General features: G+C 39.6%; 2 protein-coding genes across 3 annotated transcripts in view; one reads left to right on the forward strand and one right to left on the reverse strand.

The window, feature by feature from the left end:
* HSPBAP1 (HSPB1 associated protein 1) overlaps nt 1-2,520 on the forward strand; it is a 52,702-nt gene extending 50,182 nt beyond the window's left edge. For both annotated transcript variants that reach the window (XM_012932295.2, XM_055127454.1), the window contains 2 exons: nt 1,640-1,750; nt 1,873-2,520. In XM_012932295.2, coding sequence (XP_012787749.2) covers nt 1,640-1,750; nt 1,873-2,403 — 642 coding nt within the window. In that variant the 3' untranslated portion in view covers nt 2,404-2,520. The remainder of the gene's footprint in view (nt 1-1,639; nt 1,751-1,872) is intronic.
* Nucleotides 2,521-5,821: 3,301 nt separating this feature from the next.
* LOC101553068 (protein mono-ADP-ribosyltransferase PARP14) overlaps nt 5,822-27,009 on the reverse strand; it is a 49,177-nt gene continuing 27,989 nt past the window's right edge. The window contains exons 10-17 of the mRNA XM_004606674.2: nt 25,159-25,308; nt 23,100-23,162; nt 22,601-22,768; nt 18,124-18,330; nt 13,480-14,079; nt 12,264-12,397; nt 9,337-9,511; nt 5,822-6,544 (exon numbers count right to left, since the gene is read on the reverse strand). Coding sequence (XP_004606731.2) covers nt 6,255-6,544; nt 9,337-9,511; nt 12,264-12,397; nt 13,480-14,079; nt 18,124-18,330; nt 22,601-22,768; nt 23,100-23,162; nt 25,159-25,308 — 1,787 coding nt within the window. The 3' untranslated portion in view covers nt 5,822-6,254. The remainder of the gene's footprint in view (nt 6,545-9,336; nt 9,512-12,263; nt 12,398-13,479; nt 14,080-18,123; nt 18,331-22,600; nt 22,769-23,099; nt 23,163-25,158; nt 25,309-27,009) is intronic.

Raw genomic sequence — 27,009 nt, forward strand, 5'->3', positions numbered from 1 at the left:
AAATTGAGGTTCCATGTGATCCAGCAATACCACTTCTGGGAACATACCCCTGGGGTGCAAAAACACACAGTAGAAATGACATCAGCACCTGTACGTTCATTGCAGCACTGTTCACAATAGCCAGAATCTGGAAACAACCCAAGTGCCCTAGAACAGATGTCTGGTTAAAGAAATTTTGGTCCATCTACACAATGGAATACTATGCAGCTGTTAGGAGAGATGAAGTCATGAAATATGCTTATAAGTAGATGGTCATGGTGATTATCATGCTAAGTGAAATGAGTCAGAGAGGGGCAGACATAGAATGACTGCAATCATTTCTGGAATATAAAGTATCATAATATGAGAATCATACCCAAGGTCAGTATAGACAAGGGCCAGGAAGATTGCTCCATGGTTGAAAGCCTGCCTCATGAACTGGGGGAGAAGGCAGCTGGGATTGAGAAGGGATCTTTAATTCATTGATGGTTGGAGGGATCCCTCGGGATGGAATATGTATGCTGAAAACAGATGAAGGACCAAACAGGATGGCCTCTCAATATCTCTAATTTATATTGCAAACGTAAAAATACATATAAGTAGAGAGAGCGAGCAAGCAAGAGGGCAGTTGTCTGCCATAGAGGCAGTGACAGGGCAGGGAGGGATACTGGGGATATTGGTGGTGGAAAATGTACACTGGTGGAGGGATGGGTGTTTGATCATTGTATGACTGAAACTCAAAGATGAAAGCTTTGTAACTGTAACTCGTGGTGATTCAATAAAAAAAAGCAAAGAAAAAATGCGATATAAGACAAAAACAAAACCAAAAAATTGCACTGGGTTTTTTTTTGTTTGTTTTAGATTCTTTGTACCTGTTATGTTCTATTGTCATTTCTATATGTTGCATATGTAGGTTGTTCTTTCCATTGCTGATGTAAGTTGTTGATTATAATGCAATTTCTCTTTAATTTCATAGTCTTTGCTTATTGTATCTTAAAAAAAATATTAGGACATTTAGCCACTTCATTCTTGTAGCTGGGCTGGAGGGATAGCACAGCACTTGGGTGTTTGCCTTTCACTCGACCGACCTGAGTTCAATTCCTCCGCCCCTCTCGGAGAGCCCGGCAAGCTACCGAGAGTATCGAGCCCGCTCGGCAGAGCTGGCAAGCTACCAGCGCATATTAGATATGCCAAAAACAGTAACAATAAGTCTCTCAATGAGAGACGTTACTGGGGCCCGCTCAGACAACATTCTTGTAGCTATACAGTTTTATTCTAATTTTTCTCATTCCTCAAATAATTAGTTTATTGAACTCTGCAGGAATTATTTCCCTGTATGTAAATGCAGTTTTTCTTTTGAACTTTATGTTAGGTAATGGAAATGTTTGGAAGAACATCATGAGGTGGCTCATGTTTAAGGGTTATTATATCTTAGAGATAGTTACATGCTCCAAGTTGTTTGGTCAGTTGTTCTAGAACTCTTTCAGATGACAGAGGATAGTGACTCTATGCGATTATGACCTACCAACAGCATATGTATTCCTTCTGAATGTCTATATTACTACCTGAACAGAACACATAAAAGACAGTCTATTTTTTCTTTTAAGCCATGAGACACAAAGACAAAGGAGAAACCTAATTGGTTTGTAATCTTTATTAGGAAGAAGACCACCACGCCCGGGTAGAGGAGGCCATCACCCGCACGCTTGTGTGTGCCCTGAAAACTGCAGAGGACCCACACAATACCAGAGCCTGGCTGAACCCAACTGAGGTAGGCTGTGCCTGGTGTCCACCATGCAGTTACTGTCCTGTGAGAAATCAACCCTAGACATTGTTTTACTCATTTTTGTGTGGGTGGGTAACCATTCTAAAAGAGTTTTTTCTTTTTTTCAGGTTGAGGAAACATCCCATGAAGTGAATTTTCGCTACTTAAATGGAGCTGTTTCTGCCTTTATGAATCATTACACATCTAAAATAAAAGACATCCAAATCCTGAGAACAAATGGAGAGTATATGGGAAAGGAAGACGTACTCGTGCATAGCCATGTGAAGGTGGAAGGAAGGGGAAGCCAGAGCTCAGCCTTTGGGGCAGCAAAACAGGAGGCCACAAGCTCCTTTGGCCCTGATCTGATACCTGTGCTCTGGAGTTCGGAAGACCCTTTTGCAAGGCATGGCGGCATATGTGAAAGTGATGCTAAGGACTCTGTGGACCGGGACAGAGAGCACCGTGGAGAAGTGCCTTGTACCAAAGGACAGCCAGTGAGGATGCCCAGTGAGAATGCAGTTGTGGAACAGCCTGCTCCAAATTGTCCTGTGGCTCCCTCGCAGACTTTAATCTCTACAGATGACTTGCTGGACTGCCTGGTGCACCCACAAGTAACCAGGATAGTGGCACAACTTTTGATACAAGGAAGAAGTTTGTGATTATCAAAAAAAAAAGAAAAAGAAAACCCCCAAAAGGTTTAAATATTTTAAACCTTTCAGAAAATTGTATGAGTTTTGAAATAAAGGATAAGATTTTTAAAAATCCGTTTACACTTATTTGTAAAAGTACTTGTCCTTACTGGATTAAGTCTCAGTCTTCTGAGTTTCTTTCAGGCTCACTGCTCTTAGGCCAGCCTGGCCCATTGCTGGGCCTCTGTCTTCAACATGTGGCTTTTCTCTTTACGCTCCAGTCCCTGCCTTTATCCTGTCTCAAATGTAATCCTCAGGTGTTTGCAACAGGAAGCCCCATAATCTAACGATCAAACTGCCTCTTGATTTGGAAAATGAAGTTTTATGGAACATTGCCATGCTATGTCACCTGTGATGTCACTAGGACTTCAGAGCAGAGGAGCAATAGGCTGGGGGGGCTGCAAAGTTGGAAATGCTCACTCTCTGAATATTCATATCACCTCATTGGAAAGGGTACTTACCCCAGGCCTAACTCTGCCATTGCGTGGATTCTAACTTTGATCTGAAGCAAATCACACTTTGACACTTGCAGAATTCTCACTCCTTAACCTGCATCACTCACATATCAATCAGGAGCAGGAGAGAAGTAGGTGGGAGTCTAATATAGGCCTACTTGTGGAGAGAATTAGGATATGTAGACACCAAAGTTCTGAGAAGAAAAGAAACACACTGACTGGAACCCCCAGGCAAATACAGTTGTGAGCCGTTCTTAAAAAGCCTTTTCCTTCACAGTCAAAAGCCCCTTCCCCCAAATGACAGCATGTGCGTGCAGTACCAAGAAATCATCTTTGGAGAATGTGTAGACTTTGACTGGCATGTCCTCCCTTAGTTCCAGAGCCCTGGTTCGGATTATGAATTAAACTAATTGAGCTGAATATCCTAGTAAAGCCTGCTTTTTCGCGCCTCTGCATGGGGTGACTGCAGCATGTCCTGATTCAGGTGCCTTGTTTTACAGAGGACCTGCCATCTGTAAACAAAATGAGCTTGTATTTTCCAAAGGGCTGCCAGACCAGATTGGCTGGCACATGTCTGTCCGAGTTTGTCCTAACTGTATGAGGGTTCCACTACAAGCACTAAAATGAATGGGTTTAAGGTAATTCGAGGCTGTGAGGTCTGGTCTCGATTCTCTAAAGAGAATGGTAGCTTAGGAGGTGGCTGTCAGTCATCCAAAGATGGCCATTGGTTTCTAGGAGTGGCATTTGGCAGAGGGTGTAGATGATTAAAGCCCACCCCAAACTTAACTTATAGGCCTCCTTTGCCAGGGACGCTGTGGTGGCTACTGCTCTCAAGCTGTGAGACATTGTGCAGTGACCAGGTCTAGCTTTTTGCTCAAGTATCACACCAGTCACTTTTCTGAGCCTGATATCCGAGTTAAGTCTGCCAGAGTTATGACTAATCTCACAGAAACATAAAGCTGGAAGGACTTATCAGCTTGTGGCAAAGCAGGAGGTCTTGTGCTAAAGCCTGCTCTTAAGGTCTGAGAGGCAGTCTCCTCTTTTTGTCAACAAGAGTGGGATATTGTCTGTATCTTTCAGGATTTCATATGAGGTTTGTCTATTTCCCATATTTCATAATTTATACCTAATAATATCCCAAAAGGCTGAGTTGTCTTGCAGTTGTGGGTGTGGGAATATCAAGTATAGTTTGAATTGGTCCCTTGGGTTAAAATTACTACCAGTTATTTTATTTGTAGATTGAACTGAGCCTTACTCCTACTAAGTTTTTTTCCTGTAACTCATGTTCTGTACAGGGGTAGATTGATAGATCATGCACATATTAGGTAACTTTACCCCCACTTTAACTGAAAATCTCCTAAATCCCTATTAAGAGCTTGCCCAAATGGGAGGTCCCAAAAGCGTTTGGGGAAGTATGGTTGAGGTGGAATGAGCTTCTCACCTATAATGAACTCAAAGACAGATAGTGTTGAGAGTCTTCAACTACAAGAAAGCAGAGAAAAGCATCCCGTAGGTCTAACACTGATCTATTGGTAAGAGGTGTGTAATCACCAAGTGACTAGAAAATCCCCGGCTCTCTCTCTCTGCCTGTGTTGGATGGTCTAAGGCCGCTTTGCCACCCGGGACGGCTGATTCCATGGGTGGACAAAGGAAGAAATGAGGGCCAGGCTGGTTGGCGATCAGTTGTCATTTATTCCATTCTCCCCATGCGCCTGTTCCAGTCTCACTAAGCCCCTCATCCCTGTCTCCTTTGGTTCTCCCTTGCTTGTTTCTCCGCACTTCCACTCACCACCTAGGTCTCTCTAGTCTCTCACCAACTCCCCGCATTGGGGGTAGCAACCACACACCCAGGTCCAGTAGCACAATCAACATATCAAAGCCCTTCAATCAAGGGCAAAATACCACTTAGGGGTTTTTCTCCTTTCCTTAGTCCAAGAACTTAATTAACATCTTAGTTAACATCCTAATTCTACTTCTTAGTATGTTATTTTATATGGACACAGTAAGAGATACATTAAGCTTGTAGGGTGGCTCTTCTGGGGGCATCTCGCATAAGGTCTCAGACTACAGTGCTCAGGCCAAATTGATCTTTCCTAACCCCAGCAGGGTCCTAATCCAGTTGTCACTTTTTGGATCATGACAATTTGTCCATGACTATGCTCTTAACGTATAGTTAATTATTATGGTGCTTGGCCTGGCCCATTTCGATGCCAGGGTAGCTCACAGTTTGCCCTGGGTACATCCAGTCCCTTTTCAGGACCCTGCTTTTGAGGTGCTAGGAAGTAAGGGCAAGGGAGGCTTAAGTCAAGAAAACAGGTGCCCAGGAGTGAATATCATTTAAAGTCAATTAACTCCCAAGTTACAAAAGCATAGCATTAACTGTCTTCCTGTGTCTATACAAAAAGGGCTTTGCTCTGAATTAACTATGCAAAGGACTTAAGGAGAAGAGAAAAGCAATATTTACAAGTTAATAGTCTGTTTAGAAGATAAAGGTGATTGACTGGTTGGGGAAGCAGAGCATAAAGAAACAGAGGAATGGGAACACTGTGATGGGAGTAACCCAATAAACCTAAACTCCCTGTGGCAAAGCAGAAAGGACAAACCAATGTTATCCTACAAAGAGGGAGGAATAAATCCCAGAGGCTGGATGGGTTTGGGACTATAGAATGGATGAGGACAATTTCCTTATTCATTGCCCTTAAGTCGTGGTCCATTCTCCATTTCCTATTAGATGTTCTTACTGCCAAGAATGGGAGAACTACACAGGGGTTCACAGGGTCATACCAGGCCTGAGAGTCTGTCAATTTTCAGTTGGAAGTTTGTATTGGCTTCTGGTTTGTAAGTGGTACTGACTTCTGTTTGGGAAAATTGTTGGGATCCCTTAGCTGGATACCCACTGAGAAAGAACATTCATAAAACTTTGAGTGTATTGTTATCATTGTATATTTTATTATTGTTGTAGTTATGCATAGTAAAAAATATACACACACACATATATAGTTGCTAATCCACAGGGTCTGGCTTCTACCAGGGATCTTGGAACATATTCCCTGAGCAATGGGGCAGGGAAGGGGTGCAATGTTATTCTCTCTCTCTCTCTCTCTCTCTCTCTCTCTCTCTCTCTGAAATAATAAACCTGCTATTTGTTCCATAAACTTGAAGTCCATAGTGTGGTGACCAAGTTATCTAATTTAAATACTCAAATTTATTACACACAAGTGTGATTCATTCTAATTGTAAACAAGAAGAAGCTGAAGATTTCAATGACAAAGATCCTTTGAGCTTTGAAAGAGCTCTTAAGAGAGAAAGTTTGCTTCACAATTAGTTTTGTGGAGGTGAGGATTCTCCTCAAAGGCTACCAAGATATTACCTTCGAAAAGTAATGAGATACTCTGGGTAAGCCTGATAGTCATAAAAAACCACAAATAAGCTGGGGGTTTTCACATTGTCTGTGACAGTATCATACAGATCAGTAAGATTTTGAGGATTCTTTGCAGGAGGCACAATTAAGGAGCTATTTCCAACTGTGTAGATTCCAGTGAGAACTCTCACATAATACATATACTTTTTCCCATTGGCATCTGGCCTGGAGTATGTGTCATTGGCAGAATAATTGGCATTGACAGCAAAATATGTTCCTTTTCCAAATGCTACAGCTGTGAAGAGGAAAAAAATACACTTGTAATCATTTCAATTTAGCCTGTATTGTGTCAGTATTTTACTCAGTAGGTAAAATAATCTTTAAAAAAATTAGGAGAGGTAACAACAAGCAGTACTCTTTTTGTGGGGGACATTTGGCAGTGAGCATGTGTGCTTACTCCTGGCTCTGTGCTCAGGAGTCATTCCTAGAGGAACTTGGGGACCATATGTGGTATAAGAATCGAATTTGGGTCATCTGCATGCTAAGCAAATGCCTTGACCTCCTATACTATCTCTCTGAATCTTAACTCCTCTTTTTTTTTAAATTTAAATTTTATTGATTTCCATTTGTTTGAAATACCAGACTAATTTTTGGAGTGTAGACCTATATACTACTATATGTACATAAACCTCACCATACACACTTTCTCTATTGAATAATCTTGGCTCTTTTGATTGTAAACTGTGTATGTACACCACGTGTGTTTGTTTACTTTTGAGCTCTTGATTCCATTTTGTTGATTTTCATGTCTGTTTTTTCCTTCAATACCATTGCTGTTCTATTTTTCCAGGAATGGAAAAATCCCACTGGGAATTTGATTGGGATTACACTGTCTAAATTGTTTTAGCTACATAGTCACTTGAACTATGATCATCTGTATCTTTTTCTGAATTAATTGCTATGGCTCAGACTTCCTATTTTGAACACTAGAGGTGAGTTTGGATGTTTGGGTCTCACCTCACTACTAATCTTAAGGGAAAAACTTAATTTTTTTCACAAGTGAATATATTAGTTGTGGGTTTATCATATATAGTGTGTATTCAGTTGAAGTGTTTCTTTACTCAGATTTTTATCATTAGTGGACCGAACATTATTGCTTCTTCAATATCTATTAATATGATACGTGATTTTGTTTTTTTATTGCTGATGTATATTACATTCATTCATTACATTACATCCATTGAGTCATCACTGTATACCTAAAATTCCACCTGGCCATAAAGATGCTTCTTAGTGTATTGCTCAATTCAGTCTTTTTCTTTTTTTCTTTTTTTTCTTTTTGGATCACACCTGGCAATGCACAGGGGTTACTCTTGCTCTGCACTCAGGAATCACTCCTGGCAGTGCTCAGGGGACTATATGGGATGCTGGGAATCAAACCTGGGTTGGCTGCATGCAAGGCAAACACCCTACCCGCTGTGCTATCGCTCCAGCCCCTCGATTCAGTCATAAAAGATTTTGTTGAGGATTTTTACATCAACATTCATCAGAGGTATCAGTTTATCATTTTCTTTTAATCTGCCGTTCTTGTTGGTATGTCGCTCCATACTTTCCTGCCCGTGAATACCTACCGGAAGTTAATGATAGCCTGACTGTGATGCTTTGATACATTCTATATTTTTTCCTTTGTGCCTTTAAATATCTGCTTTATAGTTTACTTTTGCTAATTTATCAATGATGTGCCTTGGTGTAGATATTTTAGCATTTAAAAATGTTGGTATTTTGCCAGTTTCTTGGACATTTATGGTTAGTTCTTTACGTAGGTTTCAGCTATTCTATTTTTGAATAGACTTAATTCTCTCTCTTTTTCACTTTCTGATAATTTTCTAATAGTTGCTTTACCTGGCACACCATTTTTAAAAAATTGAAGTCCATGATTTACAATACTGCAAGCTACTAAGAGTATTCATAAATTACTCATAAAAAGGGATTTATTATCTTTATTACTTTACTTCCTTTCTTAAGTCGAAAGTCCAATGATTTTTGTGTTTAGAATGTTTTGCTGTATCCTAATTATTTTCTTCAAAATAAGTGTTTAAATTCACTGTCCATTAGATTCCACTCTATGTGTTGTTATTTATTACTGAAGATTTGTTTTTCATTCATTCTGTCTTATAATTTAATTTTTCCCTTTGTTTTTACAATAGGAGGTGCTGGGTCTCTAGTTTGTACTTCTGTGGGTGTTTTTGTTTGTTTGGTTTTGTTTTCCAGGACATTAAATGTGTAAAGTTTGAGGGTCCTATCTCTCAAAGGCTTCTTTCAGTCATCAAGTTTCTGAGGGATAAGGATGGGGACAAGGCAGCCTAAGTATAAAACCCTTTGCTGTCCCTCTTTCCCTTGTGACTGACCTTTTTACTAGTCTGAGAACAAGATGTGTGATCCCAGATCCCTTCCTCCAGACCACGCCACACCTATATGCAGCCATAATGATTTATCTCTGAAGGCAAACTTCCCTGGATACCATGGGGTAATGAGAGGGCATTACCTGTGTGTGACAAAACAACTGGGATTCATGGTCTGCTCAGGAGGTGCCCTCTGTCAGGAGGTGCATGGATCTTTCTTCCTCTGTGAAGGAGCTCACAGGAGTCCAAGAGATCTGTGTGTACCCCTGGTCTTTCATTTCTTGGTTGGTATTTCATACTACCCTGGGTCTCTATTTTCCTACAGTTGTGGATACATAACAACCTTCCTCTCCATTTCTATCAACACCCTGGGATTTCGGTTATCCACCTCCAGCATAGATTGGTTAGGCATCCTCTAGCAATGAGCTGATACAGGTTGCATGAGATGTTTGGTTGGTTTACAGTTGTCCTTTAAGGAGATTTTTTCCCCCTGACACTTTTTATTTTGCTATGTGTTTTGTATGGATCCCTCACTAAAGCTTCATATTGTGTATGAGTGTGTGTGTGTGTGTGTTTAAAAATAATTCCTCCACACCAAGTCTTTCACCTTTGCGCTGAAACACACCCATGTGTGTTCTCATGGCTGACACTGTTTTTAGAGAAGCCAAATAACCTGCTTTCTTACCATTCTTTCCAGCATAACTACGGTTAAAGCCATTTTTGTTGACATGGGGCACTGAGTCTGCATCTGTTCCATGGAAGAGCTGCTTTTCATTTATTATGTTGCCATTCTTGGCATCCATGGTTTTCTTCTTCATCTGGTAACTATTCCAGATATCTAGATTCTGGATCCTTGCAATCTGAAAATCAAACAAGAAATGTTTTAGCAGTTCTTGGCAAGATACAACAAATGAAACAAAACTATTATTTTTCATAAATAAAAGCTACAATAAGAGCAAACTCAATGTCAGCCAGTAGCATTCTACACTCAGAAATTTTTTTTAGATGAAGTGTTTCACAAAACAGGTAATATAAAAAATACCAATTTACTGTTTCTAAACATCTTCCATGCAGCCATGAGTGCAAATAATGTTCAGATGTTGAATGGATGAAATATGAGCTCAGTCCCTAATCATATCAACTTCTGCTTTTTAACTTGAATTCTAATAACTTCTTCTAATGCTATCTACCTCTCTCTCCTCTCTTCTTCCAGGATACGGGTTTAGCCATGTGCACTAAGCTGTATAGACAAGAAGGACATTCACTGTCCCTGTCACTGTCATCCCATTGCTTATCGATTTGCTCGAGCGGGCACCAGTAATGTCTCCATTGTGGTTACTGTTTTTGGCATATCGAATATGCCACGGGTAGCTTGCCAGGCTCTGCCATGCGGGTGGGATACTCTCAGTAGCTTGCCAGGCTCTCCGAGAGGGGCGGAGGAATTGAACCTGGGTCAACCACGTGCAAGGCAAGTGCCCTACCCGCTGGGCTATCGCTCCAGTCCAAGAAGGACATTAATGAATAAAAATTCTAGTCTAGTTTGAAGACTGAGGGCATAACACATAATCCTAATCTGAGAAGATGTCACACCTCCCTCTGTGTTCTTTTTTTTAGATACCTAATCTAGCATTGAAATCTTATCTATGAATTTTATGATATTGTTTCTCCAAGTAAATATGTTTTTTAATATTACATTACAGTATGCTATTATATAATAACTGAATTTTCTTATGATGACACGAGATCTATTATGGTGATATGAAATCAATCTAGAATCTAAACCTAATTACCTTTTAATATATTCCCATTCAATTACTAATATGCCTGACTGTGCTTAGCTCTAAATCATAGGAGATCAGGCATGGTTACAGCAATATGGACATAGAATAAATGTTATTACTCTAAGATGAAACTGCACCTTTTGTGACACATGGAAAAACCTGAGGTGACTAAGATAAGTGAAATATTTCAGTAATAAAAGATAATTATTGCTGATGGTTACATTCGTATGTAGAATATAAATAACGACAGCAAATGGACAAAGCACAGTAAACATAACTCTCACACTCTGAGAGTACAGTGGTTAGCAGACAGAAAGGGGTAGGGTGGGAGAGGAGTAGGTAAAGACAGTCATTCTGATAGGGTAATGGCAATAGTGCTTTGGTGCTGCATGGGCTAAGGCTTTATTCATCTATAAGGTGTGACGCAGTTCTCCTGAAATGTTGTTGGATTGTAAAGTAATAGCAAATCTATAAAATTTTCTTTAAAAAATACCTATTCTGCATTGAGCTCCCATATGACCCAGCAAGTCCACTTTTGTGTATCTATCCCCAGGACAGAAAAACATTCATTCAAAAGAACTTATGCACACCATTATTCATTGCAGCACTCAGGACAACAGCTAAGATTTGGAATCAACCTAGATGTGCAACAACAGATAAGTAGATCCTGAATATGTGGTATATATACACAAAGAAATACTACACAGTTAGGAGTGATGAAATCATGCAATTCATGGCAACATGGATGGAACTGGAAGATATTAAATGAAGTAAGCCAGAAGAAGAAGAAGAAACAAAGGATGATATCACTTATACATGATATTTAGAATAAATGGATGAGAGAATTCAATGTTTTAAAGAGGGGTTGGGGTGCCCAGATCTACCTTGGACCCAGAGTACAGCAAGGAGAAGGAAAGGGTGGAGAGATGTGGGAGAAGAGACAGGTGAGAAGCACCGGGGGCCAGGTCAGGGGAGTCAGATATAAAGGTGGTATTGAGAAATGATAGAACCAACTATCCCAACCACAGAGTCAACAACACTCGAATCAAGAGCCCCAACCTTTAACCACTGAACTTAGAAAGGGGCCTGTCAAGAGGGAAGGCCGGAGGGGGCTGGGGTGAGGTGGAATATGGAAAGAAACCTGGCAACACTGGTGGAGGGAAATTGACCCTGGTGGGGGAATCAGTGCTGCAACACTGTATGTATAAAACTCAAACCATGAATACCTTTGTAAATCACAGTGCTTTAATAAAAAATTAAAATAAATAAATATTCTGTAGGTCAGAGAGATAGACAGTAGGTAAGTATTTGCCTTGCATGGGACCAACCAGGGATTGATGCCTGGCATCACATATTATTCCTGGATTCATCCCTGAGCAGAGCCAGGAATAAGCCCTGAGCACAACTGGGTATGCACCCCCCCAACTGTAACTATCACTGTCATCCTGTTGCTCATCAATTTTCTTGAGCAGGCACCAGTAACATTTCCATTGTGAGACTTGTTACTGTTTTTGGCATATCGAATATGCCACAGGTAGATCGCCAGGCTCTGCCATGTGGGCGAGAAACTCTTGGTAGCTTGCTGGGCTCTCCAAGAAGGATGGAGGAATCAAAACTGGGTACGCTGCATGCAAAGCAAACGCCTTACTTGCTGTACTATCACTCCAGCCCCCCACCCCAAACTATGGTCCCCCCAAAAAACCTAATCATACACACACAAAACCTACAATTTTTGGTACATATTTTACAGTAAGCCAGTGAAAATGTATTTATGCAGTACTATGATGCTACTTATGTCCACTATCAAGAAACCCCACACCCACAGACTTACCTTCTCTATGACGAAGGTTGAACATGTCTGATTAAAATGATTTGCCACCGTGAGGTACTCTGGATCAGTAGGCTGTAGGTCAACCACACAGGCATTCTGTTGCTTCATATCACTCCAATGTGAAGGAATATCAACTGCAATGTAGACATTTTAGGAACCGCTCACATCTGGGAGGACTCACCTACACCGTCCACATTCCTGGTGTGCTTTGCCAAACTAAATGTCACTGTTCTCTTGCTTTCTAAGCACCTACTCAATGTGTTAAAGAAGTTTATTATCTTCCTAGGAAAATGTATTTTTCAAGTGTTGACCATGACAACCTATATTAGAGCCACCCTTAAATCTTGCTTAAAATAATCTTTTAGAAGAATAACTCTGAAAAGCAAAACCTCTGTACCTGCAACTTAAGTTTTTTTTTAAATTTTTTATTAGAGAATCACTGTGATGTACCTGCAACTTAAGTTTTTGATGGTGCCCAGGTTTGTGAGTTGTTTGTTGATTATAGTTAGTTTATAGGTTAGTTCATTATATATTATGTTCAGTCTCTAATCTGTCATTTAATAATTTGACAACAAATGCTTTCTCTAAAATATTTAAATAATCACTATTGTCTTATTTAAAAATGTGTAACCTTTTGCAAGGATTCTCACCACCACAAGACCTTTCACCTGTTCTTTTATTCCTTTTAAACTTGTCCATAAGATTTAGGTGGGGTAGCAGGTTATGTTCTACAGCAAGTGATGGTGGCAGCTTTGCCTCCTCTTCTGCTAAACAAATGCCATATAGATTTGTCATTTTACTAGGGCCGTCATTAATTCACACTGATCTTACAAGAGATGGACATTCATCTCTGTCACTGTCATCCCATTACTCATCGATTTGTTCGAGCAGGCACCAGTAACGTCTCTCATTGTGAGACTTATTGTTACTGTTTTTGGCATATCCATACGCCATGGGTAGCTTGCCAGGCTCCCTGAGAGGGGCGGAGGAATCAAACACGGTTTGGCCGCGTTAAAGGCAAACGCCCTACCCACTATCGTTCTATCATTCCGGCCCCATATCAGGACTTCTTAAGATCGGAAAAAGTTTCTGTTTGATTCCACGAAAGCTACATGAATTTTATCTATCTGAATACAATTTTGGTGTATGTACAAAACAATGTTAAGTCTAAAGTTGATTTTAAACAGTAAACAACAAAAATGAACTTTTGACTCACCTTCAGCTTTCGTGAGACGCTGAATAGGCAGAGTCTCTCCTTTGGCATTTGTGGCAGTGTTTGTGGCGAAGTCCACTGTGTACGTCTGATGTTTAATTTTGATATCAATTTTCTTTTTCTTTGCCCTCCTTGCATCCTCCAATTGCAAATTAGTCATTTTTTTAAAACGATGAAATGTATTGTGGTAGCTATATTGCCATTCGACAAATTCACTGATACAATCTGCCCTGTATTCCTCTTCTTTGTCCAATCTAACTCTCTTGATTATTAATTCAACTTTATTTCTAGCCTCTATAACATCCCTGCTAATTCCTTCAACCTCCATAGAAGATTTAATATGGTCCAATGAGATTGTAATATTTAGTTTCTTCTGTAATTCATTCAATTCCTTACATTCTTTTTCATCAAAGTTTTTGATACACTCATCTTCAATAGTAAAAGAACACTGTTCCTTTATAATCAAATCCTTTACCCAGGAAAGGGCATTTTCCACATTTTTTATATTTTCACCACACACCTGAAAAACTGTGAGCTCTGTTTTGTTTTCTAAAACTAATGGATCCTTTTTGGGGGTTGATGGCTTTGAAATGCTGAAAAATGCTGGAAGAAGAAATGAAAAGAATAGAAAATTAGCTATTGCCCTGAAAAAAATCATCATGATGCAAATCTCAAAGACCTATTTTATTTTATTTTTTAAAATGTTTAATTTTTTTTTGCTTTATTAAACACCATGGTTTACAAAATTGTTTATGATGATTTGTTACAGGCACTCAATATTCTAACCCCAATCTCACCGCTACTGTCACCTTCCCTCCACCATTGTCCCCATTTTCCCAACCACTCCTCAAGCCTGCCCCAGTAGCAGGTCCTAAATAATGTATTTTATATTGCCTGTTACCACTACATAGCTAATGGCATTATCAAAAAATATTTCAGTAGAGAAAATTTGTGAAAATTGTTGTATCTCACCATAGGGATATTAAGTCCACATCTGAGGGTTTACTAAACTGTCATTGCTATTTGAGCCTTTTATATTAATGTTTGTGTTAACTGAGTTTCATTGGCTTTGATCATCCAATTTGGTGTGCTCTTACTGGGATATTCGATTTTTAAAGTTTGGAGATGGTGCATTTGTGGCAACACTCCAGAAAATCCAGAATATTAAACTGGGAAGTGAGTTTACATGGTGGCAGTGGTGGAACACAGGTGAGGCTTCAGGGGATTCCAGAAATAGGGGGTGGGGCAGAGTGAGGGGTAGTCCCCCTTCCCCCAACTTCAAGAAGGCTTGAAGTTTCCAGCCAAAAGATCCCCAGTGTACCTGAAAATTTTGGTACTTTGGCCTCTCTGTGGGGCCCAGCTGTGAGGCAGTAGAGTCTGGCTATAGACAGAGTGGTAGCTGTTGGGGTGTGAGTGAGGCTGCTGGGGCTTTGGCAAGGTGGGAACTTGGCCTGCCCCACCCCAGAGATTACCCCAGAGAAAAGGACTATTTATTTTAAAACTGGAAGTTTGCACCCACAAAACCTGTTCATGCATTTTGCCTATCCCTCCCTATGCCCCTGGTAGAACCAATCTGTTCTCTGTATCTATAAGTTTGTGTTATAAATGTAATTTTATTTATTTTTTGGATCAATATAGGTTTTTATTTAAAGAAATTTTCTTAGAATGATGTGAAAAGGAGAGAAAGAGTGAAACACATGTTTAAGAGAGTACACAGGCTTCTAAAGAGTGAAAAATGCCTATGAGTTTTTTTTTCAGATTACACAAATAGTGAAATTTATACAGTATTTTCTTTCTGTCACACTTTTTTTCAACTAACATAATGTCCTCAAGGTCTTTCCTTATTGTCACAAGTGACAAGAATCTCTTGTTATATTTTCTTCACTTTGTTGTTGAAAAGTTCAGGGGTCTACACTGGGTTGTGGTACTCATGCACATTTTATTGTATTTGTGGTACTAATGACCACCATGGGAGCCCCATGGATTGAACTCTGGTCTCAGGCATGCAAGATAGATTCTCTACAAATGAGTCACATCTGAAACCTTGCAAATTACTTTTTTGTACCACCTAGTAATAGGCTGATATAGATACAATTTTTTTATATCAGTAAATGATATAAAAAATGAACCCCTTATCCTAACAGTAAATGTCCATCAGTGGAATTGCAGGACCATATGGTACTTCTATTTTTTTTTCTTTTTGAGGAATTTCCTACTTTTTTTATAGAGTAACTTCACCATTATGTTCCTACAAACAGGGCACAAAGTATCCTTTCTCCACATCCTCACTAGCTTCTTATTTCTTATCAATTTGATAAAGTAATTTTACTGAAGTTTGGCAGTCTCTTGCCCCCGTGTCTGGCTGTCTTCACTGGGGTCCCTCGGAGGGGGTAGGTCGAGTTTCCCTCCTGGGCCCGAGCAGAGTCCCAACAGTTGAAGACCTCCAGAACCCAGCCACAGCCATGCTCAAGGCCCCTCTCCACATGTTCAGACAAGTCTCATACATGAAGGAACCAACAGAGAAACCCAGGTGTGCGGGACCTGGGGCCAAGATCTCCAAGGCTGCTTGGATCAGGACTGGGACCCTTCCAACCAGATCCCCCATTTTCCAGTAGCTAGGTGGTCACTCCCAGAAACTGCCCCTGGCGCCTCACAATCCCATCAACGGCCAATATCCAGAGACTATAAAACCAAGCTCCCAGAAGTGGTCGTGCCATATCTTATAGTCTATTTTTCCTTCTCAGAGAACCTGGCAAGTTACCAAGTTTCCTGCCCACAGGGGACGGCCTGGCAAACTCCCTGTGGCATATTCATATGACAAAACCGGTAACAATGATGGGTCTCATTCCCCTGACCCTGAAAGAGCCTCCAACATGGCACTGTTGGGAAGGATGAGTAAAGAGAGGCTTCTAAAATCTCAGGGCTAGGACGAATGGAGACATTACTGAGACTGCTCAGGAAAATTGACAATCAACAGGATGATGATGACGATGATGATGACTGAAATTTAGCTGATTCTGGTTTTGATTTACATTCCCACCTCCCACACGCAATGTTGAGCACCTTTTCATATACCTGATAATATCTATATGTCTTCTTCAGAAAAATATTTATTCAAATTATGTCAATTATTTTTATCAGATTGCTTTCCTGAATTATATAATTTCCTCACATCTTTTAGACACTATTGCTTTATTAGATATGCAATTTTGAATATGTTCTCTTACTATATAGGTTGTGTTTTACTTTTATGATAATTTCTTTGCTGAGCTTTTTTTAATAGGACATATTCCCACTTGGTTGTTTTTGGTGTCAAATATAAAAACAACCGTCATGTTGAATAACTGAGACTTACCTTTTATGCTTTCTTCTAATACTTTTATGGTTTCCAGTTTTACATTCAAGTTTCAATTAAAATCATTTGCAGGAGCAGGATATGACTCAGTAGTAAAGCTCATGCTTTGTGTGCATGGGACCAGGGCTCAAACCCCATCACTGTCACTGTCATCCCGTTGCTTATCAATTTGCTTCAGCGGGCATCAGTAACGTCTCCATTGTGAGAATTGTTGTTACTGTTTTTGGCATATCGAATATGTCATGGGCAGCTTTCCAGGCTCTGCCATGTGAGTGAGATACTCTCATTAGCTTGTCAGGCTCTCTGAGAGGGGTGGAGGAATCGAACCTGGGTTGGCCTACTCGCTGTGCTATTGTTCCAGCCCTTCAAACCCCATACCAAGGAAAAAAATCTTCTTTTTTTTTGGTATATTTGTGTGTGTATGTATTGCAAAACAGGTGTTTGGTTTAATTCTTTTGCATAGATATGACTGCTCAGTCTTCCCAACACTATTCATTGGAGAATATCCTTTCCCCATTGTATAGTCTTAGTTTATTTGTTATAACTTAATTGACCATATATGCTGTTGTGACTTACTTATACTTTTGCTGTCTCTCTCAGTACCACTGATATTGTCTGTATTTATACCAATATCAGATCTTATTAATATTGCTTTGTGACATGAGTGAGATCAGGAAGTATAGGGACTACAGTTTTTTCTTTCAAACAAGACTTTTTTGGCTATTAAGGATTTTTAGTAGCTCAACAAACATTTTAGAGTAGTTTGTACAATTCCTGTAAAAAGTGTACTCTTGATAGATATTGCTTAAAATACTCTATATAGTGTGCACATTTCAACAATATTATGTATTGTAATCCATGTGTTCCCTTTATGTCTTCATCAATTTTTTTTTTGTCATCAATGTCTTATACTTTTTGTACAGAGTTTTTTTTTCTGGTTTAGTTTTTGGTTTTGGAGGCCACACCTGGCAGTCCTGAGGGTTTATTCTTGGCTCTGTGCTTTGGGATTACTCCATCACTCCTGGTGGTGTTTGGGGGACCATATGTGGTGCCAGGGGTCAAACCCAAGTCAGTAACATGCAAGGCAAGTGTCTTACCCCTCCCTGTACTCTCTCTCTGGCCCTATAGGTAAGTTTCTTTAACCTCATGTGTTATATTTATTTCTAGAAATTCTTCTGTTTTTGTGTTAAAGAAGATTGGAAAGTTTGGCAATGAGCTTGGAAACTCTAATAGTTTGGAAAGATTTTATATTTCTAATCATTATTAAAGATATATATAAAAAAGTAACTTACATACAACTTTAGACATCAGAGACTTCTGTGGAGAAACCTGAGATCCTTCTTTTGTTTTCATGCTGGTATAAAAAGTATTTAGTAATTGTGGTTGAAATAGAACAACTTTGACTCTTTTGATGGAATGGACAGATCCCTTCCTGATAAAGTCTTCAATGGCATCAATGATGGCTCCAGCGACTTTGACTGGATCTTGATTGGCTCGTCCTGAGGAACCAAAGAATACAAACATTTAGATAAGGAAGATTTGTCTAGAAAAAGCTTAAGAATAAATTTGAGATTTAATTATTTACATAAAAATACCCAATCCTCATGCATTCATTAAGGTAGTCTTCTCTAAGAATGAATCACAATGAAATGTTAAAAAGTTCTGGATGCAAAGGGGAGTTCTGTCATAGAATGCCAGGAAGCCAACAATCTAACTATGCACAAAGACCCATAAATCTAACCCCTGGTATGCATTGAGCAAATCTTATTGAGAAAATATGAAATATGCATCAATGGATCTCACCATTGTCAACATATGCTTAAAAAGAAAAAAATGCTGATTTAATCTGAAATATCATGCTCTATAAGTGACATATTTTTGCCTTTGTTCAATCATAACTTGACTTTGCTCACATTATCTCTACCAGGTATTTGTCTGATTTAAACTAAGCTAACATAACACCAGGAGTTATAATCTTTATTGTGTTTTCTATATCTATAAGGCTCTAGTATAATCTATAATTCCTTGCATGCAATCTATTTGTGAAGTTTCAGGAAGTTTTTCCATACTCTGCTTAACAGCATTGTTATCAACTAAAGGAGGTCAAGCTTGCTTCCTACACAGATTTTGCCTATTTTTAGCATATGCATGCCTATTACTGAGCCTACTTCTTAGGTGAGTTAATTGCAAGTCTCATGAAAATCCATGCATCCATGGCAGATGGCAATTTTACATTGTAAGCACTTCAGTTTTAAAGTTCCCCAACAAATCTAGTGTGATAGACTCAGGATGTACTGGATAGTCCCTTGCATCCACTATTATTGTAGAAAATGAGAGTAGACATCTTTTACTAGGCTATGGGGACAATTTTGGAACCCCCGACTAAAAAAACCAACAAGACATTTTTATATTTTTTACTAGATGGTTATCTAGTAATGTTATCACCAATATTTAAAAATTTTTTAGATGTGTATAAATATATTCATTCACTTTCAGTAAACATTTATTGGGTTACACCCCAGTGTACATGTTCAGCAAGATGCTAAGGACACAGGGATGTGATATGAAGGGATGAATAGATGTTCCATGAACACTGAGAGGGACTATTACAAAAATAACTGTGTGACAGAGAGTTATCTGTTTCCCCTTGTGTTCAGAGGAGCAGATCAGTGTTTGAGAAAGATTAATTGTGGTGCGGGCTATGGAAGAGGCCCTGGAGCAGGAATCCGGGTCTACTGAGAAGACTGACAAAAATGTCGGCATAAGACAAGCATTGAACAAAGAAAGAAGGCCAAAATGAAAAAGTTGGATGTTGGGGCTGGGGAGATATTTAGGAAGGGAAGTTAGCAAGACCTAAGATGATTGGGATTTGCCTTGTTTGTGGTTCCGCTCTTCTGCCAGCCATGTTCCTTCTCGTATATAACACAGGTCATGCTGTATTGAAGTCACTTATGTGCATGTTCATTTCTCACAGTGGATGAGGCACTCCTTTTAATCTAGAGGACCAGAACCTCTTAATCTAACCCCCCCAACCCCCCAGTGCTTAAGCATTGTGCCAGGCACATGGCAGACTCTTAGAGAAAATAGTTAATCAAACTAACTGATAAGTAAATGAAAATAAGAATACCACGAGGGTGAAGTCAAAAGTTCTAGATAGAAAATGTTGCTTTGTTAACACAGTAAGACATATTGTAGCAAACATTTGCAAGAGGAGACAAAGTATGGAGTCAGCACTGAGCTTATATGTATAGATCATTATGCGGGGTTTGCAGGGAATGACTCGGGGAACAGCTGGGGTTGAGGGTGAGCCCCCAGCCTTGGCCCAAGTGGACTAGTGGTAGGGAGCCCCTTCCCTGGCAGGGCCCCCTGGGCTTCCCTGCAGCGACTCCTCCATCCCTCCCCAGACAGCCAGCTGCAACACCTGGCTGCTTTGTCTAACATTAGGGACCACTGAACAAGCTAATTACCAGCCGGTGAGGGAGAGCGAAGAATAGAACACCCTGTGCGGCTGTTTGTGGGCTTGCTTGGGAATGTCCCCTGGAGGTGCTCATCCATTGTTCCCCCTTTTCTACTGAGGTATATAAACCTAAGCCTGGTTGTACTAAAGTGAGTCTCCTCCCTGCAGAGGCTCCTGGAACGCGAGTCTTCTCTTGGTCAGTCTTGTCTTTTTCATAGGGCTCCATGTGCTCACTGTTGCTCCATTGCTCCAGGGGCCGTCCTTCTTCCCTGTCTGACATGCAATGTGTGGGCCTGGGCGGACTGCTACTACCGGCCCTCTTGCTGGTCCCATGGACCCAACGTGTCAGAACCAAAGATCATTGACTTTTTAAAAATTTTTTCACTTGGTCAGGTCTCTGCATTCTTACTATGTCCAGGGGAAAATATTCCTCAGCAGAAGCTGCTTGGATCACTAATTCTATTCTATTCCTATTCCTTAGGGAAGGGAGATCGCCTCCAACCACTAGACTCGAACTTCATGAACAGTGGGTTGCAGCCTCATAGAGGATCTGAAATGTTTTAGAAATCTGTTAAAATTATTTATGATTTGTTATCAGTAAATGTTTGATTTATATATTTCTTTTATATACTAATATACCCAGGATCACATAAAAATTTCTTTGCAAAAAAGGGTTGAGAGAAGAAAAAGGTTAAGAAGTCCTGCACTAGTCTGAAGACCATCAAGGAGAGACAATGGTAAAGAAGACAGCCAATATGCTACTGTTGATTTATTTCAAGACCAGCAATGAAACCTGGTGAGTGTCATAAACAGGTTTGCCGTTACCCAGAAATATGGAACAGATGCATATTTAGACAAAGCTTTAGACAACACTGCTTCATTTCCTTATGTGCTCTTTGACTTTTCCCAGAAACTCATTAGGAAAGTCAGTAATTTCTCTAGGCTGTCTCATTTTTGACCCAAATAAAATTAAGGCAGAAACACATGACCAGATTTTGGAAGGGAAAGCAGTTCAAGAGAGCATGGCAGTCATTACTGGCTGCTTATAAGACAAAGACAGATGGCACATTGGTAGTTAGGTGGATAGATAATGTTTCATAATCTGGCACGGTTGAATGATGAATATAAAGTAAATTAAATCATAATATAATTAAAATTATATTTTGTAATTATAAAAATAATGAAGCTTTCCATGTAGGTACATTATGAGGAATTGTAGAGAACTGCCCAACTTTTTAAAAAGGCATAGAGGATGAGAATAAAACTCAGAAAGTCACACTGATGGTTCTGTTTAAGGAAGCAAACTCTTGAAGGATCTAGAGTAAAAGTGAAAGCCTCAGACTTAGGTTTCCTAAGCAATGGAACTATCGGTACAGTTATGAGACTGCATTAATCTGAGACTCTTCACTTCAATTCCATTTGAGGTCTGAGGACATTTTCTCTCTGGGACCAGCTCTCTAAGAAGGACCAAGAAAGATTTCCTCATCATGAACACAGTTCATATTCCTAGGCAATGCACAAAAGATGTTTCACCTTAGTAATGACAAATCTGAGGCAACATATTCATATGTGAAAATTTTTGTTGTTTGGGGGACAAACCCAGCTGTGCTCAGGGCTTACTCCTGGTTCTGCTCTCAGAAATCACTGCTGCCAGTGCTTGGGGGACCATAAGGGGTGCCGGGGATTGAACCCGGCTCTACTTCATGGAAGCAGACTACCCACTGCACTTTTGCTCTGATCCTATCATATGTGAAGAATTACATGGTCACTTTATCATTTGAGTAAACCAAGAAAATAGAAAGAGACAAGTGGACTGAAAAAAGGGGGTGCAGAAATAGGACTCTGTGGCCCACAGAACCTGTTGGCTTCTGATGACTGAGAAGCTTCTGTGCAGAGAAGACTGGGGCCACCACAGAGCTGGAGATGTGAGAGAAGAGCTGAAAAGTACTCCTGGAGTCAGAGAGGGGAACAGAAGTGCTGCACTGAAGCAATAGAGAGAGAGGAGGAAAAACTCCAAGTAGGGGCTGTGTAGGGGACTGGAAAAAGAGAAATGAATGATGAAAGGTGAGAGATAGACTTTGTTTTCCCTTCCCTTCAATATTAGTATGGAATCTAGTGTGCCAATATATGCTTCAGTTTTCTTCACGCTTTCTTCTTGTCATTGAACCATTCATCGGCTGTGTGCACTACTTGCGGACTGTCCTGTGATAAAGGCTTTGAGCCCTGTGACTCAGCATCATCAAGGGCACTGGCACTAGATCTTAGGGGAAGTAGGTGCTTTGGGATTTAGCCTTGAAACTCAGTCTACATACCTGTTCCAATAGCTGGGAGGCAAATGGAGGAATAATTCCGTTTTTCACATTCTTGCATAACACAGGAAACTGAACTCTTGACATCGTTTCCACCATTGACATGAACTATATTCTTACATCTCAACAACCCACCATCAGTAACAATATAATTGCCATTGTTCTGTTGAGCTGGGAAACACGCAAAAATGCAAAATTAGAGATACATTCTTTGTATAAAAATTTAAAAAATCTAGTTTGGCAAATCAAGCATTTAATATGTTTGAGCATTTCTGAAATACTCCTTTGATGAATGTTTTTGCTTACTTTCTTGCTTTGACTATGAGCCTATTTTTAAGCTATAATACTTCATTGGAATTTTTTTGTAAAATGTATGATTTTTGAGATGAATATGTTGTGTGTGTCTCTCTCTCCATTCCAGACTCTTTCCCCAGCCTCTCTACAGTTTTCCGGACTCAGCCATCTGCTCACAATTTAGGAACCCAAATAGTATATGTCTCACCTTGAACAGCGCATTGTCTTTCTACCTCTATTCCAGCACCTTCCAAAATTGCTTTGGAGACACCTATGTGAGAAAATCAAGATGGTTACTAACATGAGTCAAAAATCAGTAGCACCATCAACACGATGGAATACTATGCAGCTGTTTGGAAAGATGAAGTCATAAGTTTGCTTATAAGTGATGGTCATGGAGAGTATCATGCTAAGTGAAATGAATCAGAAAGAGATGGACAGACAGAATGACTGCACTCATTTGTGGAATATAAAATAACATAATATGAGACTGACATTCAAAGACAGTAGACACAAGGTCCAGGAATATTGCTCCATAGTTGAAAGCCTGCCTCATGAGCTGGGGGAGAAGGCAGCTGGGATAGAGAAGGGATCACTAAGTCAATGATGGTTGGAGGGATCGCTCAGGATGGGAGATGTGTGCTCAAAGTAGATAAAGGACGAAACGTGATAGTCTCTCAGTATCTGTATCGCAAACCATAATGCCCAAAAGTAGAGAGAGAGTATGGGGAAAATTGTCTGCCATAGAGGCAGGGGGAGGGCTGGGATGGTCGGGGTGGGAGGGGGATACCGGGGACATTGGTGTTGGAGAATGTGCAATGGTGGAGAGGTGGGTGTTTGATCATTGTATGACTGAAACTCAAACATGAAAACTTTGTAACTGTATCTCATGGTGACTCAATAAAAAAAAGAAGAAAATTGAACCACTGTGGTGGGGAATGGTTATAATGGAGAAGCAATGATTATTTGGGCAATGGGATTATGTGGAAAATCTCTCTACTTCCCCTCGCATTTTTTCTTTGAACTTAAATTGCTCCAAAAAAAAAAACCTTTAAGAATTTTCATATTTATGTTTAAGAATAAATATCATTAAGTATTTAGCCAAAAATCACTACTCAGATTGATTTATTGTTTTATTCAAAATTTGAGGTCTTGTTTGTGTTTTTGAATTGGGTAATAATGTAAATAAAAATGTGGTTAATAAAAAGACTTAAAATTTAAAAAGTCAATAGCACAACCCCACTCTTTGTAATATACCCCCAAAGACCCTTAAACAAAGTGGGGAAAAGACATTTGTACCCCTATGTTCCTTGTAGCCCTATCCACAATAACCAAAATCTGGAAACAATCCAACTGTTCAAGAACAGATGACTGGATAAAAAAAAATATGGCACATGTACACAATGGAATATTATTCAGTCATAAGAAAAGAGAGACCTGGAAAGCATTAGGCTGAATGAAGTTAGTCAGAGGGAGAGAGACTGGCACAGAATGATTTGTCTTATATGCGGGGTATAAGGAAACACAATGAGGGAATAACAAATCCCCAAAGACAATGGAAACAAAGAACATGAGAACTGGTCTTCAGTAGGAAACAGGACACTTGAGGGGGTTGGAAATAGGCCAGGGAAGGAGCAATGACTATGGCAGAGGGAAGATCAACCAGGAGGAGGTGGTGCTGAAAGGTGGTCAAGTGGTACGTATAAAACCCTATCAACAATAATACTGTAAACCACAGTGCAGAAACTTACATAGTAAAGAAAGTGCCCCTGTAGAGACAGACTGGTGGGAGGCCAATGGGGAGGAAGTGGGCACTGGTGAAGGGATTGGTGTTGAAACAATGTATGCCTGAAACCCAACTGTGAATAACTTTTTTACTTTATGGTGACTAATAACAAAAGTTAAAATTTAAAGAATAAATCAGTGGATTAGAATGAATGTCTTATTATTTGAATGCTTTTATTATCATCCTAGAAATCATAACATATGGATATCTTATATAAAGACAAAACTAATAAAATTCACTTCACCAATTATGTGAAATCATGTCAAAATAATTAAAATTACTAATTAATATGAATACAACAGAGCAGTAGAGACCAGGTTACTTTTTGGTCCCATTTTTTTCTTTTTAAAATTTCTTTACTTCAAAAAAGATTTTGTTGAATCAGTTTAACCCAGACACTTTAGGATAATTTGACTAGAGGAACGTAATTTATGGGATCTACCATGACCATTATACTGTCAAGATGCTACAATCAAAGTACCTGTTTTGAGATTAAATGTGTTTGATGTTGAATTTACAATCACATCTGCCTCTTCCTTGGTGATATCTCCAGTGGCCACCTGGAAGGTGATGGGACCAATCTTCATTTCATGCACTCCCATCTTAGGGCTAGAAACTTTCCCATAGAAGTCTGGAAAAAAAACAAATGTAGTCAAGAATTGGGTTGACAACTGCAAGAATGACTCAGGTCTTCTGTTCTCATATGGGCTCTTGTCAGGTGTATTCTCTGCCTTTCTGATCTATGACCTTTAACCTGACCCTGAGCCAGGGATGCTGTGCTGCTGGAAAGAATTATAAAATAGAATTCATGTGGAGTGTGAACTTTTGGAGTTTCCAAGAGGAAGTTGGTCTGCTAGTCTGTCTCTCCATTTATTACATGAAAACCATAACAAATACAAGAAGCCATTGAGATGAAATGGATCGACAGACTGTGGAATGGAGTCAAGTCTCCAAGTAGTAAGATTTCTAAGTGGGAGCTTCCCATTCTGCTCTGTTTGGACTTTCTCCTCCTTTCTCCCCTAACTGCCCCCAAGGTGGTCTAGCTGCAGAACATCACAGAGGGCACGGGCAGCAAACTCTCAGAGAATCCCAATATCCACAGTAGGGGATTGAGCAAAGGGGCCTGGGTAGCTTTAAGAGTATGAAAAGGATTATCATTATTTTCCATATTTTTCTCTTTCTTTTTACTCCAGGCCCTGCCCCAGGGTGATCCCAGTTGCAGGGCTACAATAGGGCTCTACATCAAGTTACGTACTGAGAGACATTGTCTATTTATGTCCAGAAAATGAGGGAGAAAGGTCATTATGTTTTAAAATTGTATGAGAGTGTGTTTTGAATTCATTGTAAGTACTTAATTTCCCTTTTCACCTTCCACTTTACAAAGAACATTATGAATGACAGAACAGATTTTATCATCAGAGAATCCTGTCAGAGGGAGGTGTGGAGAGCTGAAGATGTGATTTCCTGTTAACTGTGAAAACTGAAACAAATAAATAGTTCATAACACAGGTCTTGGAGTCACAATCAGCAGAGTAGGAGAATGAAATAGGCCTGGGAACTCTTGTCCACACAGAAGATGAGAAAGAAATTTTAGCATAAATTCAGCTGTCTTTTCAATAATCAAGAATCACTTTTACCCAAAAATAACAGGCTGCAAGACTCTTAGCACATTTAAGACATCTTTCCCATAATTCAAACTTGCTTGTCATACAAAGAACCAGGAAAATATGACTAAATCTAAAGATGGAGATAAATAGATGCTAATCTCAAAATGATCCAGGAATTAGAATTTTCAGACTTGAAATTCTTTTCATAATTATGCTATCTCAAGTAAACAGTTGAATGATGAAGTGATTTGAAACGAACGAGTAATTTTCTTCAGAGAAGTACAAATTATAAAATTAAAAACAAGTGGACAGGGGCTGGAGCGATAGCACAGTGGGTAGGGCGTTTGCCTTGCACACAGCCGACCTGGGTTCGATCCCCGGCATCCCATATGGTTCTCCAAGCACTGCCAGGAGTAATTCCTGAGTGCAAAGCCAGGAGTAACCCCTGAGCATTGCTGGGTGTGACCCAAAAAGCAAAAAAAAAGAAAAACAAAAAACAAAAAAAAAGTGGACATTTCAGAACTTCAAAGTATAATCTGGAGTTAAAATTCACTGCATAGTCACAACTTCATAAAGAGTGAGAAAAAAAAGAGAAATAAATTTGAAACAGTACAAAAAGAATGAGAGTAAAAAACACAGTTCTTGAGGGACATTATCAATAGACTTAAGATTCATATTATTTAAAGTCAGATGAAGAGCGATCCAGTGACTAAAATATTTATAGA

The sequence above is a fragment of the Sorex araneus genome, chromosome 2, assembly GCF_027595985.1.
Source record: "Sorex araneus isolate mSorAra2 chromosome 2, mSorAra2.pri, whole genome shotgun sequence".
NCBI lineage: Eukaryota > Metazoa > Chordata > Mammalia > Eulipotyphla > Soricidae > Sorex > Sorex araneus.